Source organism: Microcebus murinus, chromosome 11 (genome assembly GCF_040939455.1).
Source record: "Microcebus murinus isolate Inina chromosome 11, M.murinus_Inina_mat1.0, whole genome shotgun sequence".
NCBI lineage: Eukaryota > Metazoa > Chordata > Mammalia > Primates > Cheirogaleidae > Microcebus > Microcebus murinus.
The window spans coordinates 24,229,593-24,247,982 of record NC_134114.1 but is presented as its reverse complement, the minus strand read 5'-3'; the positions used below and the strand labels follow the sequence as shown (position 1 = coordinate 24,247,982).

At 44.5% G+C, this 18,390-nt stretch overlaps 1 protein-coding gene across 3 annotated transcripts in view; it reads right to left on the bottom strand.

Moving 5' to 3' along the window:
• The window catches only part of PDZD2 (PDZ domain containing 2), a 369,690-nt gene that overhangs the window by 229,321 nt on the left and 121,979 nt on the right, over positions 1-18,390 (bottom strand). For all 3 annotated transcript variants that reach the window (XM_012738435.3, XM_076007958.1, XM_012738438.3), the window contains exon 2: positions 14,436-15,271. In XM_012738435.3, the coding sequence (XP_012593889.2) occupies positions 14,436-14,911 (476 nt within the window). In that variant the 5' untranslated portion in view covers positions 14,912-15,271. The remainder of the gene's footprint in view (positions 1-14,435; positions 15,272-18,390) is intronic.

The window sequence follows — 18,390 nt, the reverse complement described above, 5'->3', positions numbered from 1 at the left end:
GATTTGAGCAGTTCCCTATCTCCTTGCTTGGCAGCCTTGCAATCAACTTTTCTCTCCATAAAAACCCAGTGCTTGGCCGGCGCGGTGGCTCACGCTTGTAATCCTAGCACTCTGGGAGGCCAAGGTGGGCGGATTGCTCAAGGTCAGGAGTTCAAACCCAGCCTGAGCGAGACCCCGTCTCTACTATAAAAATAGAAAGAAATCAATTGGCCAACTAATATATATATATAAAAAATTAGCAGGGCATGGTGGCTCGTGCCTGTAGTCCCAGCAACTCGGGAGGCTGAGGCAGTAGGATTGCTTGAGCCCAGGAGTTTGAGGTTGCTGTGAGCTAGGCTGATGCCATGGCACTCACTCTAGCCTAGGCAAGAAAGCGAGACTCTGTCTCAAAAAAAACAACAAAAAAACAAAAAAACAGTGCTTCAGTGTTTGGCTTTCTGATGCACACAGGCAAACACCCAGTTTGATTCAGTAATATTACTTTCAAAATTTGATTTCTCATGTCCCTCAGTTAAAAAAAACAAATTTGAGCAGGCATCTCTAATATATGTGTGTTCATTTAATGCATACATGTACTGTTGTATGAATACATTTTATACATCATAATACATACATATGGAAAAGGTATTTTAAAAAGATATGCTTAACCTAAGGTGCTTAATATTTTAAAATCTTTTTTACCTTTATTAAAAATATAATAATAATATAAAATGAATATAATTTTTAGGAAGAGCTATGTAGTTAAATATACTTCAAGGTTTTCAAAAACTTGGTTTAACAGTTTGGGATGTGATCATTCAGAAGTGTGGTTTAAAGTTCATAATAAATGGATATTGGTTTTAACAGCTGCCAGAGCTGAAGATATCTCACAAGGATATATAGATTTTAATGCAAAAAATATGTTTGTGGCAGCATTTAACACATTGACTGCCACATTAGAAAAAAAGTTTTTTTCTTTGGGGCCATGGTGTCTTACTAGGAAAATAGAATAAAAACTTCCAAAACAAAATGATCCTTTCTAATTTAATGAAAAATTTGTTATTTTTTATTGCTTTCTGTGCATGAGTAATGCAACTTGAAAAATAGTTCTGTTGGGTCCCCAGGTGAAGAGACATCTGAGTTACATATGCTTCATCAGGCCCTGGGCTCAAAACTAGCATGAGTTAAATACAACTCACATGGCAGTGTTAATCAATCATAATGGTCATTTTCCAATCCTATTCACCACTTGTGCAAAGGTTTTGGTTGAAATTTGGCATTAACTTTGTCAAGTTTTTCTTGCAAACTCATTGAAAGGTACTATATTTTTAATAGTTTTTAACACATACATTCTCTAAAATTCTTTAAAATATTTAAAAATACAAAATTTTGTTCTCAAGATTTTAAATATGCACATGCAAGATTATGTTGGCAAAAATCATTTTTGTAGGAAAAAAAAGAAAGAAAAGTCATGTAACAATGCAAACATTTCCAAAAATCCATTTTGAAAATGCCCTTTGTTGAGCATAGCTTTTTTAAAAAAAGTAATTACCTTCTTATTTGTTGTTACAACATCATCTTTACCCTGGAGAGACAGGTTATGTGTCTTTGCCAAAATAGCCTTCAGGAAGCACACCACTGAGAGCTACTGTACTTGTTTTCATTAATCAGGTCCGCAAATTTGAAACTCTTGTCTTTTTGTAGAAGACAAAAATGCACGGTCACCTTTAAGTTTGATTATTCTATTAAGTGCTTTGCCTCGAGATAAACATCAGACCTCTATATAGTAAACTATTTTCATCATCACAAAATGGTAAAAATTCTACTAGTTTTAAGTTGTTGTTTCATAAAATTAACGATACGGATGACATTCTTTAGCACTTTCGGTACTTTTGTCTTTAGCTTCTTTGCTGCATTAGTAACTTGCCTAGGACCAATGGGGTGAATCCATTTTATGTTCTGGTCTATTTTTGTAGCCATCTTGAATTCTTTTTTAAAAAATTTGTATTCATACATTTTATTTTTTAAAAATTTGGGGGGCAAGCCGGGCGCGGTGGCTCACGTCTGTAATCCTAGCACTCTGGGAGGCTGAGGCGGGCGGATTGCTCGAGGTCAGGAGTTCGAAACCAGCCTGAGCAAGAGTGAGACCCCGTCTCTACTATAAATAGAAAGAAATTAATTGGCCAACTAATATATATATAAAATTAGCCGGGCATGGTGGCGCATGCCTGTAGTCCCAGCTACTTGGGAGGCTGAGGCAGCAGGATTGCTTGAGCCCAGGAGTTTGAGGTTGCTGTGAGCTAGGCTGACGCCACGGCACTCACTCTAGCCTGGGCAACAAGCGAGACTCTGTCTCAAAAAAAAAAAAAAAAAAAAATTGGGGGGGGCACATGTGATGATTTGATACATTCATATAATTTATAAAAATCAAATCAGTGTGGCCAGGCGAGGTGGCTCACGCCTGTAATCCTAGCACTCTGGGAGGCCGAGGCGGGCGGATTGCTCAAGGTCAGGAGTTCAAAACCAGCCTGAGCGAGACCCCGTCTCTACCATAAAAATAGAAAGAAATTAATTGGCCAACTAATATATATAATATAAAAATCAGCCGGGCATGGTGGCTCGTGCCTGTAGTCCCAGCTACTCGGGAGGCTGAGGCAGGAGAATTGCTTGAGCCCAGGAGTTTGAGGTTGCTGTGAGCTAGGCTGACGCCACGGCACTCACTCTAGCCTAGGCAAGAAAGCGAGACTCTGTCTCAAAAAAAAAAAAAAAAAAAAAAAAAAAAAAAAAATCAAATCAGTGTAATTGGGATATCCAGAATTCTTTTTTATTTCAGTTAAAGCAGCTGTTACTTTATATAATTTTCCCATAAAGCACTATTTTAACTAATTAATGAAGTCATTAACTTTTGAAAAAAATATCTTTTCTGTTATCTTTGGTACCTTCAGTGACTTACAAATAAGTAGATCTATTTCATCACTGAAACAGAATCAAGCAAATGTCATTAACTGGAATATGTAAGGAACAGCAGTACTTTTGTCCAACTGCATAGCAAACTTCCTACATTGCATACTATTTCTTTAAAATTTCAGCATTGTTTCTGTGCATCTTCCGCAGAATTTGCTGACAAAATCATGCACTTTATTTTTGTAGCTATATTGTTTTTCATGCATTATTTTAGCTATTTTACCACATTGGGAAGATTGAGTGTTTTCTTGATGGTATATAGCTTTTTGCCTTAAGCAATTAAGTAAAAAAAAAATGCTTAAACTAGACTCTTAAATATTCAGTTTACTAAAATTCTGGACTAGATTTAATATTGCATAATTTTAAACATTGCTAAAACATTTAAAACTATTTGTATTCCTATTATGAATATTTAAGTCTTAGATGTCTTGCTAATTATGACAACCACATATCAAGTATTGTCTCAAGGCACAATCTGTGCTTAAGGTGAGATTTTTCTTTAATGCTGGTGGTTGTAAATTTTGTCTCCACAGTCTCTTGATAGCTTTGAATTTTATTTTTGTCTGACTTCTTGTCAATCTGAATAGATTGTCATTGTTTTGCCTCATAATAAGCATATACTAGTAGCAAGAGAAGTGTTAACCTAGCCATTTTCTTGTTTGCTTACACCTGCATTCATCGTATTATTTTTAATCTTCTTTTCCCCCCAAAGAATTTCTTTAACGTATCTGCACATTTGATAAAGGTTAATTTAGTTACAATGTAAAAATTTAGTCTAAAAACCTACTTTACTGAATGAGCCTATATAAACTCCAGTTCCTTGACATGTCAAAAGTGGATTAACCAGTGAAGGGGCCTTTGGGGATTTTCCCCTCTTCCCTCAGGCTATGTCAGGGACCACCCAGGAAATGGGACGCTCTGACATACAGACTGAGTGAGGATGACAGTGTCAATCCATATCTAAAATATTAGTCAAGCTCAAATTCTTTTTTTTTTTTAAGATAAAATATCTTGGGATGCTAATAATTTTTCCCCTTACCCCGTGGATCTTGGGCTTCCCACTTTGCTGACCGCCATTCTAGAGCATGAACTATTTTCAGGTGACTGCCATTTCAGTCCTCTCTGCCCACTCTGCTGTGTCAGACGAGAGCGTCAAAGGAACGGATATCCGGACTAAATAAAACCCTCGAGTCAAGGCAAAACATTCAGACTCGCCATGCAATTTGACAGAGCCACACTTAACAGAGCTTGAATTTTTAACGGCACCCATTTTCCTTTGCCTGCCCCCTATAATAGTTCAGGCCTCCTTCAGGGATATTTATGAAAGTACATCTGTGGTTCCCAAGGTCAAAAGTTTCTTAATAAATCCAAGCCCCATTTAAACTGACTAACCTTATAGTCCAGCCTAAGGGCTGAGTAAACTTGTACTTCAGCTATGGAAATAGCCCACCAGTCCTCTGTCCCCATCCCCCTCCACAAAAGGAAATAACTAAGTTCCAGTCCAAGAGACATCACACACGGTAGAATCATCCTTTCTTTGGTGAAGAAAGAGCCCTGAACAAGGGACCTGTGGGATGAGTCAGCTATCAGACCATGCCTGCGGTCCTTGCATCCGTTTCTGTGACTCAAAGATAAGAGAAACTGGACACTCTCGCCTCTGTGTGTTGCTCCATACGGTTTGGCATTGTCAGGCCGAGGCATCCAAAAGGCCACTAGTAGCAGTCACAGCTCCACAGACATTTTAAATACAGTTTGCCCCGGGCATGGTGGCTCACACCTATAATCCTAGCACTCTGGGAGGCCGAGGAGGGCGGATCTTTTGAGCTCAGGAGTTCGAGACCAATCTGAGCAAGAGCAAGACCCCATCCCTACTAAAAATAGAAAGTAATTAATTGGCCAACTAAAAATATATGGAAAAAATTAGCTGGGCATGGTGGCGCATGCCTGTAGTCCCAGCTACTTGGGAGGCTGAGGCAGGAGCATCACTTGAGCCCAGGAGTTTGAGGCTGCTGTGAGCTAGGCTGACACCACAGCACTCTAGCCCAGGCAACACAGTGAGACTCAGTCTCCAATAAATAAATAGATAAAATTAAATTTAAAATGAATAAGTAAATATAGTTAAACTCACATCCTCAAAATCTTTGGAGGAAGATCACATTTCAAAGAAGAATCCCATGAAGAAACCTATATAACTATTTAAAACCTATGTTTTATTTTACATTCTACAAAAGGGATATCTATTTGGGTCCTTAAAATATCAGGTTTCATTGCCCTCTAGGAGGCAGCCAACCAGAGTTGAACCCCAAAGGACGGGAGCACACATCTTTTCATTTCTGTGCTTGGCAAACACAGGTGGAACAAAAGTGAAGTTCATTGCGAACAGCTGAGCCAAGCAGTGTGCTTGGTCACCTGTCTCCACTTCAGATGCAACTAAGACAGGGACAAGGGCTGAAACAGGTGCCAAAGCTTGGAATGCAAAGCCTTGTGGGGGGGAAAAAGCATGAGAGTCATTTGAGGTCATTTGGTGTACAAAATGCAGAGATTAAAAATGCTTCTAATCATTTAATACCAGGACATAAAAAATAAAGTAGAAGTCAAGATTCCTGTCATGGCCCAGGGTTGCCCATAAGCAGAAGGGTATGAAGTCAGACCAGTAACACTGTAATCCCACAACGATGCTTTTATCTTTTTGCTCTTTATGGTTTACAATTACCATGACAATTCCCCAAAGTAATGCTAGAAGTTTAAATGCAGTTGTCTTAAGCAGGGTGTTTGGGTTTTCCATCTTCCACGGCTGTAGTTCGTTATCCTGCAGTGGCTGCACTGACCCCATTCTTTTTTTTTTTTTCTGACCCCATTCTTAATGTCGCTGATTCGGGGACCAGAGGAAAAGTGGGGCACTGGGATAAAATTAAAGAGCATCTCTGGATCTAACTCTGAAACCTCAATCCCCTTTAAATAATGGAAAGTCACTCCTTTTATGGACTCTGTTGCCACATAAAAACAAATGGACCCTGAAAAGCTGCTCTGTAAGTGGCTTTAGGGAACGCTCTGCAGGCTGAGACTGAGGGCGTGCCAAAGTTGCCAGCTTTCTAAAAGAGACCACCCCCTTGCCCACTGGCCGTGGTAGTGTTGGAAACTGTCCTGCTACTCCCATTTCCCCTTAAAAGGTTTCTGATTCCAGAAGGCTTGAGTTGGAGAGACTGAGGAAGGATAACTGCCTCCCACGTCCAGCACCCAGAGCTTGGCATGGGTGGGTGTCTCAGGTCAGCGGCTCATGTTCTAGCAGGTACCTAAGGGCCAGGGCTCCAGTTGTGTTAGGAGGGGGTGCTGTGGGGGTGAGGTGGGGGACCTCCTAGGGAACCACATGAGAATCCAGGCAGAGGAGGGCTGGCAACTTTCCGCCTGGGGATGATGGCTCAGACGTTGCCATTCTAGAGAGAGCGCCAGAGGCTGAAAACAGCCTAACGGCACAGCTGTGAAACACACACCGCCCATGCGTAAGACGCTAGACTGAAGCTCCCGGCACTTTCTCTGGCTGTGCCCGATTTCAACCACAAGATGGCAGGCGACAGCCCTGGGATCCTCCACAGCCTTGCCCGGTGGCATCTGAAGAGCTGACCACGCCAATGGGCATCATCACCCTCTTAAGAAGGGGCTATAAGCTAAACTCTCGTTGAGATGGGAGGTTCTAGATGTAATGACCATCCATTTACAGGACATGTAGGAGAAACTTGATTTTCTATTTGTTTTTACTATAAACAATAAACTGCAAAAAAAAAAAAACCTATCCTAATTTCATTAGTTACTACTTGCAGTGTTGAAAGAAAAGTTCTAGAATTTGAGTCAGAGGGTATGAATTCTAGTTCTCGCTCTTCTCTAAAAGGATACTTGACCCCAAGAAACCACCTCCTGGAGCCTCAGTTTCCTCTCTGGTACAACGAGAAAATAAAACTCGGATGAACCCTGGGATACCTTCCAGAAACCAGTGAAAGGTGGGGAAAGGGGCTGGAAAGATGAAGTGGGGCACGAATGAGTGGTCCCGCAATGCTTCGTTTAAATTTCGTCCTTGGGGAATGGGCTGTTCCACATGGTGAGTTTTCCACATAATTGAATTTTAAATGCTGAAACTTGTTTTCCTTTTAACCTTCTGTAATGGAAATCTTTCTAAAGTGTATTACACGCTTCTCTGGCTTCTTAAACAGCAAGCTGAGTATAATTTAACCTTTCCTTAATGTCTCTAGGTCATCCTGATGACGACCTGGTACTATATATACAGTCCTGTACATAGGGTCAGGCGCCTTTGGGCATATCCAGGTAGGCAGGACTCTCGTGCTGAATGGCCCCAGAGACTACATTACAAAGCTATAATTGGAAACTCTTCCTCTCCACTGTCTCCTACCTACATCACTACCTGCAGTCATTTCTCCAAGTAACACCTTCTAGCAGCCTCTTGATACTCTGTTTAAAATCTGCTATAATCCAGAGAAAACTCAAGGTTGCCATGGGTAACCAGAGTCTAAGCTTGTAACATCCCTAAATTTAATTTTACACACAATTTCCAGGAAGGGGGTGCTGTGCTGAAGGTTACTTCTGGCCAGGGCTGATGTTCAGGCTCTCACAGTATGAAATGCTCCCGTACACAGCTGGCCAGTCGCCCTGAGCCCTTGTCCCCTCCTGCCAGCCCTGACCCCTCTCCTGGGACTATGCACAGCCTTGTCACACTCCGGGAGCTCAAAGGTGTGGGCGCTGGGCCCCTGTTCCTGGATGCACTGGCATCCTTTCCAATTGGTTGGGTGCCCCTGCCATACCGCCTGCTCAGTATCTGAATATCACTCCAGTTGCTGGGCCAAAGATTTTTCTTTGTCTTTCCTGCTGAGTGAAGTGGCAGAATCTGAGGCTCTTCTCTCTCCCTCAAACTCAAAGGCCTTTTCCTACTTGCATGCTGTGCTGCGTGTTCAGGTCTCCCGAAGCTGACCGGGTGGGGTGTTAATAGCTACCTCTGACTGCCAGATGCCGTATTTAGTACATCAAGTAAATCATCTTCTCTCAGCCACTAAGCAGCCCTGTTAGGGAACCAGCATCAACCTCCTGTGGCAGAGAGAACTTGCCACAGTCTCCCGGCCAGTGAGCAGGTCTGGACGCCAGAGCCGCCTCTCCCCGAGGCCCATGTTCTTTGCACTATGCTCTGCTCATGTTTATTAATGTATAAAAATGTCCAAAGTTCACATTCTGAAAAAAATACGTTTTAAGTGAAACGTGGGCCCTTTTACTTTTCAGAAAAGGATATTTGTTTCTGTTTTGGTGTGTGGGTTTTGTTTTAATTAATTCCATATTTTGTTACCAGTTTGGAACAATCTGTCCTCAGGGAACAGATCTGGTTTACTTATAGAAAACTAGGGAGGGACTGGAGTTACAAAGTATTCCTTGTAGGAACTAATCTAAAATCCTTCCCAGTTCTCCCTGCAGTAAACACAAGTAGATGGAATATTCCAGAAGAATCCCGTCATCTCCAGAGTGGATGTGATTAGAGCTCACAAACAAAAACTTCCCTCCACGTGTTATCAGCTATGCTTGCAAGATGGGACACGTGACATCAAACATGACTAACACCTCCCCATCCCAGAAAGTTCTCTAGAAGTTCCCACCAGGATGAAGCTGTTACCACGTGAAAGAATGAGTGACACAGTGAGCCGAGAAGCAAACTGCAGACCAGCCAGGAGGACCAGCCAGGGGGAAGGCTGGAACGGGTCTGTAATTCTGGGGCAGTCACCGTTCCAAATTGGATCTGGGATGCAGAAGGCCTCTCAAATCTATGGCTATGAATTTTCTGTTCTTTCTCCAGGGACGAATATTCCAAATTGACCCTAATTTTTGAATTAAGCAAACCATGACCTCATCTTCCACATTTTGCACCTGCTCCTCCCACACTTAACACACATGTGATTCTCAGAGTGTCCTCTTCCAAAAACATCTACAGGGCTCTAACGTCTCCAGAATTACTTGTGTCAGGGAGGAAATCATCTGAAAAATTGACTTGCCGTAAGGAGGCAGGGTCAAAATATCACCTGTGTTAGTTTTCTAGGGCTACCATAACAAAGTACCACAAATAGAGTGGCTTCAGTAACATAAATTTATTGTCTCACAGTTCTAGAGGCTAGAATCAAGGTGTTGGAAGGGCCGAGCTCCCTTGAGGCACCAGGTAAGGATCTGTTTCAGGCCTCCCTTATAGCTTCTGCTAGTTCCTTGGCTTGCAGCAGCATAATTCCAGTCTTCACATGGCATTACCCTTGTGTGTGTGTGTGTGTGTGTGTGTGTGTGTGTCCAAATTTGCCTTTTTTATAGGGACATCAGTCATGCTGATGTAGGGGCCGACCTTAATGCAATATGACCTTATGTACATTGCAGATGTAACTAACTATGATGAGATGTACTTCTCATCATAATTGCATTGCATCTGCAATGACCCTAAATAAGGTTATATTCTGGTGTCCAAGGGGTTAGGACTTCAACACCTGAACTTCAGGGGTACATAATTCAACCCATAACATCGTGTAAGCGAGTTTTGGATTCAAAATCAAACTCAAGAAAAGGAGCAGAACAGACTGTGCAAGAGAGTACCGCATATTATCACTGTATGCGCTGGTATGGATGGTCTGCCACAGTGGCAGGTAAGTTCTGTTGCTTACAAAGGAGTGTGAATAGGCAATTGTCAACTGAGGGAGCCATTTGCTGAGAGACAGCAAGGTACACTGGGGTCTCTGCAGAACCCTAATTCCTCCTTACCACTTTTTAGGGCCACCCCCCACACACACACACATCGGTAGGTGGAAAAATGTAATGTTGAAGGAAGCTGTTCATTACAAAGAGTGCAAAGGAACATCTTGAGAACATTCAGACACTTTCAGCTCCCTACCACCTACACCTCAAAGCACTTGTAGCCCTAAAGCTCTGGCTAGATGTACGTTTGCCAAAGGGATTCTATATTAAAAGTGGGTTTCTCTTTCTAAGCTGAGGCAGGGTGCTTCTGTTTTCCTTGTCAGTTTGGATAGGTGGAAGGAAGTCTTACAGTTTGTTCTAGTCATTTTCTCTCCTGGTGTCTGTGGTGATACTGAGGAGGTATTTGGTGAAGCTGTAAACCACCCTTGAAACCAGGCACCAGACCATGCCACAAGGACCAAAGTACAGCCCTGAGGCAGACGCTGAGGTAGTGCAGTACAGTGGTTAGAAACACAGACTGTGGAGCCAGAGAGAACCAGGTTCAACTCTGGTTCTGGATCTGACTCGGGTGGTCTTGGGCAAGGTATGTACGGCCAGTGTTGCTCATCTATGTAGAGCTGTCCTGTGTGGAGCTGTGGTAGGTATTAAATGAGACAAGGGCTGGCAGATGTCCACTGTGGCAGCAACTGCTCAATAAATGGTACTTCTCATCATAATTCAAGAGAACGAGGGAGAGAACCTTGAACACTCAAGCTAGTCTCTTCTGTCTTGTTAACTTCCTGTTTGCCATGAGGCAATGGGAGTGCAGGACTCCAGGATTCCTCGACTCACTACCTGAATCCATGTCACGCTCTCTTTCGTGAAGACCAAGCAGTAGTCCTGGCCATCGCCTTCCCCCACCACGACCTCTCAGTGGCTTCAGGGCACAGCCTCCCTCACCTGGCCTTCATCACCCAGCACACTCGTCACTTTAGAAGGGAGCTTCAGAGTCAGGATTGTTTACTATTAATACTAAACAAAATTTTACCTCCTCAGCGGTCAAAAGCTTCCATAAACCCAGTGTGTTCACTATATTTTCTTTTTTTCGATATTCTTGATGCTCACGCATTTGGAGCCTTGATCCTGGATAGACTGTCTCCCCCCCACCCCCCAGTAGCTAATTCCTGGAGACAGCAAACAACTCAGGGGTGCGTGGATCTTTGATATACAAACTAACCCATCTGGAATCACACTCAACCGTCTCCTTTAACAAACTCTCGCACACCAAGCTAGTATTTCCCCTGCCTTAAATCCTCTAGGGCCAGGTACTGGACAGCTCTAGGCCACCCCTACAGTCCAGAGTTTCCTGAAATTATTCCAACTACCCAGTCCTAAGCTTACTCAGCGTGTCTACCCTGCCTCACCCGCTGCTTCCCACAAAAACCTTGATAGAGGCTCAGGGCCAGGCTCTCCCTTCCCCTGCACCCCACTTCCTCACCGCCCAGTGGCCCCCCATGGTGTGCTGGGCCTCCTGTTTCTAGGGGCCTATGAGTATAAGCTTTTCTTTCATGAAAGCCATGTCCATGTCTGCATCTCTTAACACACCTGATTAAAACAAATCTTGGTATGTTGTGGAACAATTATGGATAACACAGGGATAACAACTATGGTTCCTACAAGTCTATTCCTTGACCTTTTCTCGCCAATCCTATTTCTTGAGCTCCCCTGAGTTTCAGCTATTTCAGCCCAGATAACAACAGGCCACAGACATCCAGATAGCTCTTTCTGAGCACCCAGACTGGGAGTGGTGCCCTGGAATGGGCACCCAGGTGGGATTGGAAGAGGGGGGACTGAACCATGGCTCCGCCAGTTATCGCTGTGGCATTGCAGGAACGCAATGGGGAATGCAATGCAGAAGCCTCTGTGGGCTTCTGGAACAACAGTAGCCCAGATGGATTTTTAAAATGTGTTTCTGAAATTCACCCATGATATTTTAGCATAGGCAGCTACAGCTAATCCCCCTCCACCCCCAGGCCACCATCCCAGACATTTACCCAGGGTCTCAAAGAGAACCCGGAATTCCAGACCCAGTCCACTGCCCCCTCCATCATCCCTTCAGAGCTTCCATGAAGGAGTCTAATCCCATGTTCTACCTCCTGTCATGACCCGAGGCCCATCACCTTTCTATTCTTCTGTATCTTCTTTCTTTGCAAAACTGGGCATCATCCTATCCTCCACCCAACAAGTAAATTAAAACATCAATGCATCCTCCAAGGGTAGCTGGAAGCCATCTCATCCCAGGGTTCGAGAAGTTTTCAGAGCCTGGGCAAGAAAACTTTGCCTTCTAAAGACTTCATAGCCTTATGCAGGATAAGGGAAGCAGGATAAGAGAAGAGCTTCTTGAATGGAGAAGAGAAAATTTCTCTAGTATGGGAAGATCTTCTCTAAGGTCCTAAAGACTCTAGGAACCCCCAGGATAAGAAATTCCCAGTCTTCCCAAACACTGTCCACATATAGTAGTAATTATGATATTAATGCTTATAGAGCACTATTTACTAGACATAGTGCTAAGCCCTTTATATGTGCTATTAATATTTCATCATTTACTCATTGGATCAATGGTCTTATCATTCCTACTTCACACACAGGGAATCTGAGGCTAAGAGGTATAATTTTCCCAAGGTCAACCAGCTGGTGAGGTGACCCAGGGAGGCAACCCCAGTTTCTGCTCCGGAGCCAGAGTTCCTGACACTGTGCTCTCCCGCTGGATGTCCCTCCTTCCCTTCCTCTATTTCTCCATCCAAATCAGCTCCCTGCAAACCAGACAGCTGCAAATGGTATGGGCTCTCAGGGACTGCTTTGAGAGGACTGCCACAAGCTCCGTGACAGTCCCCACTTCTAACCTTGTAGCATCTTGAGCAAGGTGGTGGTCAGCCTTGCTCCTTTTCTGAGAACAATCTCTCATCTCTGCAATCATTTCTCTCTAACATCCCTCCCTGAAAATGAGCAGCCTCTCCCAGTAACGGCCAGTTGGGCACCCAGCCATTAGCTAAGAGCATCTCTGCGGTTGAAGAGCAAACCCAAAGGAAATACTGGTGACAGTGTCTTGAGTAAGTACACACACCGGCTAGCCAGCGCTGTGCTCCATCCTTTCCATGTACTGTTTCATTTATACTCAAACCACATCGTATGTGCCCGATGACTTACTGACCTCCACGTTCAATCTCGACCCTTCTCCCCTCTGCACTTTGCCCCCCACCCCCCAAAAAAATGACACATTGATGGGCTCCCTTTTTCCAGCTTCTGGCTGGTTTCCACTGGCAGGAAGCTCTGGTAGGACACTAGAGGGATAGTGACGATTAAGGTCAAGGTATTTCTGCTCTGATGCTCTCCCTGCACGGTCTTTTCGGGTTAGCTGTCCCCTCACCCAAAGGTCACCGTGTTTCTCAAGGCGCCCTTCTCTCTATGACCCTCTCCTTCTAGGACACAGGAGCCCTACTCACAGGAGCTCCTGAAAGCTTGATAAAATGTATGCATCTCACTCAGAATATCCTCCAATTCTCTTTCGCAGTCTCTTTCATATATACCCATCATTAAATCCCTGGTATGCAGTGAAGGGTCATCTCAGCAGGTTTGGGGGATTCAGCCCATGAGCCTCCCAAAGAAAGGACTGGCCCTTATAGCTCCTGGGAGGTAACATCTAAACCCTTGGGATATCCTGCCTGAAAACAGTGTCTTTGTATCCCTGGGAGTATTTGGCCAGGCCAGAGAGTTTATGCTAACAGTGTGATTTAGGTGGGAGCCTTAGGTCATGTGGCATTAGTTTGACCTCTGAGGACTGGACACTGAGTAACTAAGGTCAGCCATACAGGGACTTCACTATGCTCATGTGACTGATTCCCAATAAAAACCCTGGAAACCAAGGCTCAGGTGAGCTTTGCTGGTTGGCAACACCCACCATATGCTGTCAAACACCCTTATTAGCAGAAGTGAGCACTGTCTACACAACTGCATTGGGAGGGACAACTAGAAGCTTGCACCTGGTCCCTCCAGGACTCCACTCTCTGCACCTGTTACCTTTGCTGATTTTAATCTGTATCCTTTCACTATAAGGAACTGAAACTATAAATATGACAGTTTTTCTGAGCTCGTGAGTACTTCTAGTGAATCACTGAAGCTGCGGGTGGTCTGGGAATCCCTGGGGTCTTATTCCCTAGTTTACCTGGGAAACAACAAAATAATCCAATCTTAACTTATTACCATGGTGGGTGGCCATATGGCTGGGAAACAGAAAACTGCTCAAGAATAGTCCATAAACACTCAGATGAGACTGAAGTGCATCTTCCAGGATGGGGCTTCTGGACTGAGAGTCTAGGAGCCCCATGGCTGCTGTGACTAAAGTAATGTGGGACACACAGATGGAAACACAACCAAGACTCGAACTTTGGTGCTCCAGTTGGAGGCGAGTTGCTGGATTAAATGGATGAGAGGGTCTAAATGCGCCATTTTGTATATTCTTATTTCATGTACTGTTTCTTTTCCTTCTACCCCAAGTTTCAGGGAAAAGGGAAATACTCAGACTCTGAGTCCCCTAAGAGAGAAGGAAGCAAAAACGAAAAAATAAATACCACAGAACTTCAACTTAGTATATTTTCCCTTCATAGGACAGACACCATCAGCTTCTTACCAGCAGGGCTCATAACCCTCTGTAGCTGCAGATCCGGCACCAGACATCGGTGATCCACCGGGGCCCCATGTCCTGCCCCCATGCCAGCCGTCACGCCCCCACTTACCTGGCCCCGCTGACATCGACTCCGACCATCAGCTGCCCGTTCAGGGAGAGGATCTCATCCCTCAGCCGGACCTTCCCGCTCTTCCCCGCCGGGCTGTTCTTCCGCAGCTCCGTCACCCAGATGCAGCCCACGTCCAGCACGGGGCCCGGGTGGGTTTTCCTCTTCTTGCCCCCTCTGCGCTTTTCACCATAGTCCCCGAAAACAGGGATGTTCCCAAAACTAAGGCCCACAGTCTCTGTGTCCCCTAGCTCCTTGGTGAGGTACACAGTGCAGATCTCCATTTCTGGGGGGCTGTGGTCAGGCGGGACTGCACTCTCGTCCACCGAGAAGTTCAGCTGGATGTACTCCTGCAGCTTCTGGATGGCCGCCTGGCACAGCCGCTGCTCCGGCCCGTCCCCGCCCTCCTGCAGGCTGTTCTGCAGCCACCGGTACAGGAGGGGCAGGTGCAGCACGGCATTGTCCTGGGTGATGGGCATGGTGCTCACTCCCAGACGCCAGCATCATGAGAGGTCCTGCTCCTGGGGGCTGGGCCCCGCAGGGCCCCACGTCCCTTGGGAACCCTGGCTGTCATCAGCTTTGCTTATGTTCATGTTCAGGCTGACAGATGAGCCTAGGGACACCTACTGGAGACTGAGCTGTTTGCCTTGGCAAGAGGAAGACAGGACCCAATTGGAACAACAGGGGAACAATGGCTCCGAAGTGCTCAACAAGGGAAGGAAGGAAGTGTCCAACAAATCCTTGCTGGGTTCATTTCACAGCAGGGCCCACACAAAGGACATGGAAATGGGGGATTCCTCCAGCAGTGGCAGCGCGTCCTCTCGTGGGCTCATTCACACCTGGGAGAGGAAGAGGAAAAAACAAAAAGGTCCAGTCGCGACAGTGAGCTTCCCGACTTAGCACACACGGGGTTACAGAGGGCCCACGTTTACTTTTCAGACAGCGAGCACAAGCCCAGACCCTCATGCCTCTCCACATACCCCCAGTGGGGCTCCCCCCAGCCGGTGCTTGTACACGCGTGCACACACACACGCGTGCGTGACCACGTTCCATTCTCCCAGACAGAAGGCTCTGGAACACTGACCTGCTCCAGGAAGTTTCCCTGATCAGCAGGGAAATGAGACGACTTTTGCCAGAACAACCCCCATCAATATGCCAGCACAGTCACCTTCACCCAGGAGGCTGCGAGACAGGACCCGCTGAAGGCTGTACAGGGTCTGGACACACTTAAAAGCTTATACTCTTCAGAAGTGAAAATCTATGTCTATGTGCCTCAGTCAGCCCAGCTGCGCACACAGGAGGGCTCTTCATTCCAGAAACACGTCCTGACCATGCTACTGAGGGGAACCAACCCACACCAGAGACGGCCCAGCTCCGCTCTAGGGCAAAGCCATTCATCAGCTCAGCCCTGGTTCCATCTTTACCATGTAGATTCTGAGCGAATCCTGCCCCTTGGCATCCTACAGTTTTTAGTCTCCTCTCTCCTTTTCCTCTGGTAAGCTGTTGACACCTACCTATTTTTAGGGCAACCCAAAGCCCTCCCCTCCAAAGAAACATTTCTCCAAACCTCTCAGTGAGCAGCCCTGGCCCCTCCGTCACTTGTTCTTTAGCACGTTGCTTGTGGTCACCAGCCAGCAAGGCCAGCGGAGGCAGGTGGCCTTCCTACCAGAGCTGGAGCCTCACCCCTCTGAATTCTGCACAGTTCCTGGCACAGACTCGGTCCCCAGTGAAAAGTTAATTGAATTGCACGCCAACTCGCCTTCTCCCCCAAAGAAAATTTTCACCTCCATTCTCCGTAAACATAGAAAAATGATCCCTTTCACTCTCTTCTCCAAACTTCACTTTCTCCTAGAGAAAGTCAATATAAACTGTGCCATCTAAGGTGGAAAACATTCTCCAGCTTCTTAGGAAGTGACTTAACAAGGAATAATAATGCACAGGAGAGGTGTCAGAAGCCATGTCAGTAATAAATGACCTTATTAAAGGCAATTTCCAATATAGTGTACTTTGAGTTTCCAAAGAACTTGAGTGCCAGCTATTAATTGGTTCCAAATAAATCAAAAGCTTAGCAAATAGCATCTACATAATCACATGGCTATTAAAAGAAAGGCAAGATCAAAAAAAAAAAAAAGATAATCCTTATATGTACAAAGACTGAATGCCTCCTTTGGCCAAATTAAGTAATAGCTCTCACTGAAAAATAACTTCACATGCATACATATTAAAATCTAATGAAAAAATCAAAACATTTTCCATCAGGCCTAACAACCTTCATGAGTCTCCTTTTCCACATCTATAAAATGAGAAAGTTAAGCTTTCTTATTAAATGATCTCTAACGTCTCTCCTACTCAACACAGAGGTCTTTAAATACCCTGAGAGCATCTTATTCATCAATATATTCACTACCCCAGCACAGCGTCTACCACGTCATAGATCTTCAATAATTTACAAAACCTGGGCCAGGCATGGTGGCTCCTGCCTATAATCCCAGCAGTTTTGGAGGCTGAAGGGGGAGGATCTCTTGAGGCCAGGAGTTTGAGACCAGCCTGAGAAGAAAGAAAGAAAGAAAGAAAGAAAGAAAGAAAGAAAGAAAGAAAGAAAGAAAGAAAGAAAGAAAAGAAAAGAAAAGAAAAGAAAAGAAAAGAAAAGAAAAGAAAAGAAAAGAAAAGAAAAGAAAAGAAAAGAAAAGAAAAGAAAAGAAAAGAAAAGAAAAGAAAATTCAGTCGGTCATGGTGGTTCACACCTGTAGTCCCAGCTACTCTGGAAGCTGAGGCAGGAAGATTGCTTGAGCCCAGGAGTTCAAGGCTGCAGTGAGCTATGATCACACCACTATACTCAAGGCTGGGCAACAGAGCAAGATCCCAGCTCTTTAAAAAAAAAAAATTTACAAAACCTTAATAACATTGTAATGGCCTCTTATTCAAGGTGTTAGTCACTGTTCAGATGATTCCATACGTATAAAAACAGTATAATTATCTTGGGCAAGATAGTGTAATAGTAGAAAATATTTTTCCTGGTGTCAATTTGTATTCAATCAATCATTCATTAAGCAAGTATTTATTGAACATTTATTAAGAACCACTGAGAATATACTATCAACAAGCAAATTCCTTGCCCTGAAGGAATTCATAGTCTAGTGGGGAGATGCATAAATAAATGGAAATTAGTGTGTAATAGGTCTATTACAACCCTTTTAACAGAACTGACAGAAGTTCCTGGCAGCCACATTCACATAATATAAGACCCCTAGCCTGCCGAGTGGTCCATAGCTGGGCAACTCTCCCAAGCTGGGACGATCAGAATTCTTCCCTGAGTATGAGTATTGTGACGCAGAGAAAGAGACCGAGTCTACAGTATGTGGCAGAAACTACAACTTTTGAAGTAGGAGCTCTGGATGGCAATATTCTACCTTCTGTGTATACTGAGTAGTGAAGTCATCCTGCCAAGAAATAAAATAAAGTTGATCAGTAGAGGCCAGAGGTGCAAGACTGGGGAGGGGGTGTCCCCGCCTTCCCCACAGCTTTCCTGGTCTTAGTTTTGGCCACCCTGGACAGCTGTGTTGCTCTCTCTGTCAATCTGAAAGACTTTAACCATGCTTATGGTAAATTACACAATAAAATTTTAAATACTTCAACAAAAAGAGAAAAAAACTAAACAACACTTGAAATGACAATGCACTTTACCTTGAGTTGTTTTCTACTGTTTGCAACTCAAAAGCTGTTCACTAACACATTGGAGGTGAACAAAGCTGATTGGCTCTGCTTGTGTCAGTTGTCCATCTGTAGTCCAATCAGTGTTGGCCAAGGGGGTGGGGTCACAAGATAGCAACATGGGGGCAGGGAGAACACCCTCAGACCAGAAACGGAGGGTAGGAAAGCAGTTTTCAGAAGAAGAAAAGCTGTTGCAAGACACTTATGATTAGGTGTTCATAGGCTACACAACCTTCCAATTCCATAC